This window comes from Electrophorus electricus, chromosome 16, assembly GCF_013358815.1.
Source record: "Electrophorus electricus isolate fEleEle1 chromosome 16, fEleEle1.pri, whole genome shotgun sequence".
NCBI lineage: Eukaryota > Metazoa > Chordata > Actinopteri > Gymnotiformes > Gymnotidae > Electrophorus > Electrophorus electricus.
In genome coordinates this window covers 16,287,927-16,294,713 of record NC_049550.1, presented here as the reverse complement: position 1 = coordinate 16,294,713, position 6,787 = coordinate 16,287,927, and the positions used below count along the sequence as shown (strand labels likewise).

The window sequence follows — 6,787 nt, the reverse complement described above, 5'->3', positions numbered from 1 at the left end:
ATAATCAGTGCTTCAGTTATATAAACTGTTTGATCTGTATCAATAATCAGTTAGAGCTGGGCCCTTTTTGTATGCAAATTTGAAGAATAAGGTCATTATGTGCAATGCACCCTTTTGTGGTTCAATTCCATTTGTATTCTTAGATGGAGATCATGGAGGAGATTGTCCAGAGTCACTTACTCATTACTGCTCAGTAACACACTAAAATGCACAAAATTCAACAAACAATATTCTGTTTTTATTTAATGTTTAATTACAGTAGCTATTATCACACACCAAAATAAATGTTCAATAATTTAGTCAAATGTTACTATATATTATTAAACTATTTCGTATCTAAAGGTTAGTACACAGTATAGCAGGTAAAGCAATGAGCAATACCAAGGTCATGGGTTTGAGTCCCAGTGATCACAAACTGTCATACTGATAAATGTGTAAATTTCACTGGATAAGAATGTCTGACAATTGCATATAAAGAAAAATGTGAATAGATAAAATATATATTATTTGAATAAAAAAGCAATAATACAACAGTACAAGGGAATACAATTTATATATATATATATATATATATATATATATATATATATATATATATATATATATATATATATATATATATAATTTTTTTTTTTTTTTGTTTACAAGGAATCTAAGGATATGCATATTTTGCCCTATAAATATGAAAGAAGGCAGGGTGCCAAAAGGCCACAAATAAGCTATGAAAACATCACATCAACAAACCAAAAGCATATAGCAAAATAACTGAAAACATACAGTTAACATGTACAGAAATCACATATTTTTATGTTATTTGTATATGTTTAAATTCAGGATTAAAATGATTCCGATCTATTGTATATACGTCAGCCTAATATTTGAATTAAATTGTAATATTTTATCCATTTATTTATGGTTTGGAGCATAAGGATAAGTGACATTAATGGCTGTGTTCAGACTCTGGTAGACTGAATCTCATTGGTTGTTGGCAAGATTCAGACTCTGGTAGACAGAATCTGCTTGGTTACTGGCAGGGTCTGTGGGGAGACGAGAAGCAAAAAAGGAAAAGAGTAGTTTTAATTATGGGGAGTGAATTTAGTTCAGGCTGTCATCATTGTAGGATACCATACAGATACATGCTACACTCACATCTGGACATACAGATCTGAATGTGGTGATGAGGCTGAAACTGGACTTTCTGGTTAAATAGAAAAAAAAAACACTATTTGTGTTTGCTTTTAAACTCTGCATTTTGGTGCTGGTGGTTGTAAATTTGAAAACAAATTTAGTGCTGTAAATTAGATGGGAAGTGTAACAATGTTCAACAGCTAATTCAGACTCTACTCATTTAGACAGTTATAATATTGTTGATCAGTCATATGGGTTGGGAGGGCAGTGAACAAATAAAACACACAAAAGACACTTGGCGACAAACAGACACTAGTCAAATTTACAGCCTTGTCTACCCATAGACACTAGACTATTTTACAGTCTCCAGGTAACCTACAGACACTAGACTACAGCCTTGGCTACCTACAGGCACTAGACTACTTTACAGCCTTTACTACCCAAGGATAAAAACATTTGCTTAGTTCCTGTCATCTAAACAGCATCAACTGATTCTGGACTCTCTAGGATTTGCTAAAATAGTTTTTTGATTAAGCAATTTAGAATGATGTATAGATGCTGCCTCTGCATTGTCAAAACAATAAAGCATTATACAGATTTTGTTATTTACTCACCTACAACTTGCAGGTAGATCTGTGTACTATAAATCTTGAGTCCATGATCAGTTGTCCAGTCTGATGTAGTTCCACACCAGTATTCACCAGAGTCCTGCACTGTTACATATCTTATAGTCACATTCAAGTTTTCCTTTTCTTTGTCATAATACAATGATATGTTTTTTTTAGTTTCTGGTTTTCCTGTTTTATTCACCGATCCTATATAATTACAGCCACCAGTGTCCAGTCTCTTGCAGAAAAGCTTGGGTTCACTCCTGTGGGATTCTGGGTAACGGCAGCTGATGTTCACAGTTTCTCCTACATAGGCATTGATGGTCTTACCACGGCATGAGTCTGTCAATCATACACATTCAGGTTTGCATTTATTAATAGTTCTTAATGTTTCTTTTGTTCTAGGATTTACTATGTTAATAAAAGGGAAATATGTCACTTTAGGAATGCTTCAGAGATCAGATCTGTATCAGTCTCACTTACCTTATAGCTACAAACCTATGAAAGTAACAAGTTTATCTTAACCTGTATACATTTATATCTTCGGCATTTAGCAGATGCTCTTATCCAGGATGATTTACAAAAGTGCAGTTTGGCAAAATTGTTATTATTTCTGAAAGCTTTAATTGATGAAGTGATTTTGGCAAAACTGTATGTTACATGCTACTAACCTGCTGTTACATTGAGCTTCACTTCAGTGTAGTTATGCAGTTAATCAGATACATTAACATCATACTGGTATGTTCCAGTGTCATTTAGACTCAGCTCTCTGATAAATAAACTGAAGAATCCTACACTTCTGTTATCACAAATTGAGAATCTGTCTTTATGAGTCCAATTATTGTTTGGATTTGTTGTTATTTGATCTAAGCCTGACTGATCTGTTACATTCTTACAGAAATATTTCAGGTTGGTGTTGTATTCATCCTCATATTTGCACTTGATGGTGACTCCTTCTGCACATGCAGTCACTGATCTATACACGTCTTTGGACTCTCCTGTATCGGAAAGGCCTGACAAACATCCATGTAAGAAACGGCTTCATATTGAAGTTGATCATTTTGTTTCTCTACTGTGTTTTAGTCTTAGTTTTAGTCTTGGTTTGGTTTGTTCTGCACCTTCTGTAAGTCACTGTATGAAATTCCCTGGGAGATGTTGTCAGTTATAACACCATTGTACCACTGATCATCAGTACAGATTACAATGTCACACTGTCATAATTACACTCAAGACTTCTGTGGCTCAGAGACTTCCAACTAAAATTGAAAAAAAAATAATTAATTATATATATATATATATATATATATATATATATATATATATATATATATATACATATACATATATATATATATATATATATATATATATATATATATATATATATATATATATATATATATATATATATAATTTCTATGAGGTCTTTGTGGATACCTTTATTTAAAATTAATTCTGTCACTGTTCTATTGCTTCCTCCTCAGAAACTATACTACTTATAACGCTGGAGATTTTAAGAAGGATGACGGGACGAGTCGCGTGTAATATAAGACTATACTTATTTTATGTAACATTCACAATTAAACATGCACACAGATGGACTCAAACATCGGCAACGAACACCTAAACGACACTTAAACATGCATGTTAACGACACAATGAGGAGCAGGTATACTTGGTTCTATTCCGTAGTTTGGTTTCCCACACCTGTTCTTCATTTTTAGCCTTGTTAAGTTCATGTATTTAAACCCTGACTGAGGCCCCGTGTTTTTGCTGTTCGTTGTATGGATGTGTTTGAAAGCTCGTCTCTTTTTCGAAGCCTTCGGGGTTTTTTTTTGTTTTTTTTTTTACCCCGTGTGTTATCTTAACCCTTTGCTTTTCCTTACCTCCATGCGTTATTTCCTAGTCTCTGTTATAGCCTGCTTCCCCTGTTTGCGTTCGTGTGCTTTGGTTTGTTTATCATGTATCCCTGTAATCTCTGTATTGGTAAATTCACCCTGGACTACTCCGACGACTACGACCCTGCATTTGCTCCTTTTCTCCGTACTTGCCACCGCCTCCCTACCGTTCACCGTTATAATCTACCACTCAACAGACACACATTATATGTCCTCAGTGAGGGACATGCTGAGGTATGAGGACATCAACAACCAACCTGGTTACTAACATGAACCAAAACAAAAGACCTCATCAGTATGTTTATGTGTTAATGAGGTCTGTCTAAAATCGTTTGTATAAAGAGATATAAACATGACAGATAAAGTATTAACAATTAAATCAGTGGTCTGCAGGGATTTTTTTTGCTTACAACTTTTTTAAAATCAGTAAACTCTGCCTCTCAGCTGTATGCATTACTCTGATCTTTGACTACTTCAAGGTTAGAAGGGTTAGATGATCTTCTTGTTTGAGGTTTATTTAATAATACCCTGGTTATAATTTAAATGTGTGCTTCACATTTAACAAATGTGACTACGAGTATACGTCAGCTCCACAGTGAGGCCTCTGATCTTCCTGTTTTACACATTACAAAATGCATTTTTGATTCAGGCAACACACAGTTGCAATGAACTGCTAGTCAAACTATCTTTTAGGTTAACTCTCTTTAAATCTCATCTTTGCACTTCATGGCGACTCCCAGTTACTTTTGTAGAGACCCCACTAAGATCTAAAAATTCACCAAAAGTGACCATCTAAACAAATACTATATTTGACCCTGCTGATAATGATGATTAAAGTTTGAGTATTCATACATACCTGAGATCAGGTGCAGTGTCAAGATGAGAAGAATCTTCATTCTGAGTTCAGCTTTATGTCCACTGACTCCAACTCCTAGATAAGATGTGTGTTAGAGATTGTGTGCCTGTCTGTGTTGGTCCCTGCCCCTGTGTCTGGGCGTACCCATTCTGTTCATCTTCTTATGGCTTAACTCACATGAAAAAACCCTCTCATTTCTATTTTTGAGGGCAGTGAAAAATAGAATGGCATTAATAGAATGGCCTTAAGCCTCCTACTACAGAGAGAGAAACATGCGTCTAACACTAATATTTCTTTCTCTCTGTGATGGAAAATATTATTCGATCATGTATTATCGTGTGATTCATATGTAATGATTCATATATAATCACGTTAATCCTTTCATTCTATAATCCTATATGAATAGTTTAGTCTGCACACTCTGTCTCTGTATATTGTGTGAACAAAGCGACTGTTGGAATGTTGCTTCGTGACCTGAATGTGTCGTAAAGAGGGATTCGTCTTATCTTGCAAACTGTGTCTGTCCTGGTGAGTGCTCTGGTACTGCAGGAATGTTCATCGCCATAAGGAGCAGGGAATGGGTAAACAGATTACAGAGCACCCCTCTCTGGGGGTGAAGTCTAGGTATAAGGAGCAGGGAATGGGTAAACAGGGATACAGAGCATCCCTCTCTGGGGGTGAAGTCTAGGTATAAGGAGCAGGGAATGGGTAAACAGGGATACAGAGCATCCCTCTCTGGGGGTGAAGTCTAGGTATAAGGAGCAGGGAATGGGTAAACAGGGATACAGAGCACCCCTCTCTGGGGGTGAAGTCTAGGTATAAGGAGCAGAGCCAGTCTACCCCTTTAGAGCTTTTGCTTCAGAGCATTAGCTCTCACACAGCTTTTTGTATGTTTTGTATGTCTTATTTTCTTTATTAAATTACTCTCTTAATCACGTCTGACTTGCTGTTTATTCAAAATTCCACCACAGTATGCAATAAAAATCCTTTCTGGTCATAAATTCTTGTATATGTTTTTAGTAAGCCTCTTTAATAAAATTAAGGAATATAACAGGGTGGTATCTGGAGAAAACAAATGTTCAGTAAGTTTTACCCACATTTGTAAACACTTCAAAGATACATTTCCACAAGTGTGTGGACACCTATACAAGCAAAAGAAGAGTTATGGCAAAGAGATAGTTGAACTTCAAAACACATTCATAACAGGATGGTGTCTGGAGACAACTAAGTTTTACTAAGGAGGTTTTATTAGCAAACTCTTAAATGTCTATTTACCATGCACACATGTCCAGTGAAAACAAATGTTTAAACAGGATGTTCTATTAGCATGCCCATAAATGTCTATTTACCATGCACACAATGTGTCCGGGGAAAACAAATGTTTACTAAGGAGGTTTTATTAACATGCCCTTAAATGCCCTTAAATTTACCATGCAGACCATGTGTCTGGGGAAAACAAACATTTAGGAAATGTTTACCAGCTGTTATAAAATTAAAACATTAATTTTAAACATGATATGACATGTTCAAGAAAGGTGGAGTTTGGAGTTAGTCTAAGTCAAATAAATAGACCAACTTCAAAACACATTTATAACAGGACAGTGTTTGGAGAAAACAAGCATTTACTAAGGACATTTTATTGGGGAGAATATAAATTGAACACTTTAAAAATCCAATTCCACCAACATGTGGACACCTGTACAAATCAAAGAAAGAGTCTAGGTGTTTCACATATGTCAAATAAATAGACCAACTTCAAAACACATTTATTACTCAGGGTATTGCTTGGAAAAAATGTTTACCTAGGAAGTTTTATTGGGGCTATAAAATTAACACATCAAATTTACAATAATCCTGAAAGGTCCACAATATGTCTGGACATGTACAAGAAAAGTGGGGGGAGTTTGGATTTAGCCTACTTCAAAGAGATCAACCAACTTCACAACACACCCTACAAATAACTTAGTGTGCACAAAACTCCTTGAATGCGGAGGTGGAAGTCTGTGCACAGGTGTTATGGGATGTTAAGGTGCCAGGAGTTGGGCGGAGGTGGGGTCACAGTGGCTGTGCAGGTGTTATGGGATGTTAGGGCGCCAGGAGTTGGGCGGAGGTGGGGTCACAGTGGCTGTGCAGGTGTTATGGGATGTTAGGACGCCAGGAGTTGGGCGGAGGTGGGGTCACAGTGGCTGTGCAGGTGTTATGGGATGTTAGGGCGCCAGGAGTTGGGCGGAGGTGGGGTCACAGTGGCTGTGCAGGTGTTATGGGATGTTAGGGCGCCAGGAGTTGGGCGGAGGTGG

The 6,787-nt window shown here is 36.4% G+C and overlaps 1 protein-coding gene across 1 annotated transcript; it reads right to left on the bottom strand.

Annotated features, from left to right (window-relative positions):
• Positions 1 to 911: 911 nt before the first annotated feature.
• Positions 912 to 4,551, bottom strand: LOC118242612 (CMRF35-like molecule 9). Its single transcript, XM_035534588.1, has 3 exons — positions 4,491 to 4,551; positions 1,743 to 2,078; positions 912 to 1,037 (listed from the first exon to the last, which is right to left on the bottom strand). The coding sequence occupies exons 1-3, from the start codon at positions 4,528 to 4,530 to the stop codon at positions 976 to 978; spliced, it is 438 nt and encodes a 145-aa protein (XP_035390481.1). The 5' UTR covers positions 4,531 to 4,551; the 3' UTR covers positions 912 to 975.
• Between the last annotated feature and the right edge of the window lie 2,236 nt (positions 4,552 to 6,787).

Coding starts and splice junctions, on each gene's coding strand:
- LOC118242612 (XM_035534588.1), bottom strand. CDS start 4,530: ATGAAGATTCTTCTCATCTTGACACTGCACCTGATCTCAG. Junction 2,079..4,490: donor GACACTGCACCTGATCTCAG/GTATGTATGAAT, acceptor TATGATTGACAG/ACTCATGCCGTGGTAAGACC. Junction 1,038..1,742: donor GATCTACCTGCAAGTTGTAG/GTGAGTAAATAA, acceptor GTCTCCCCACAG/ACCCTGCCAGTAACCAAGCA.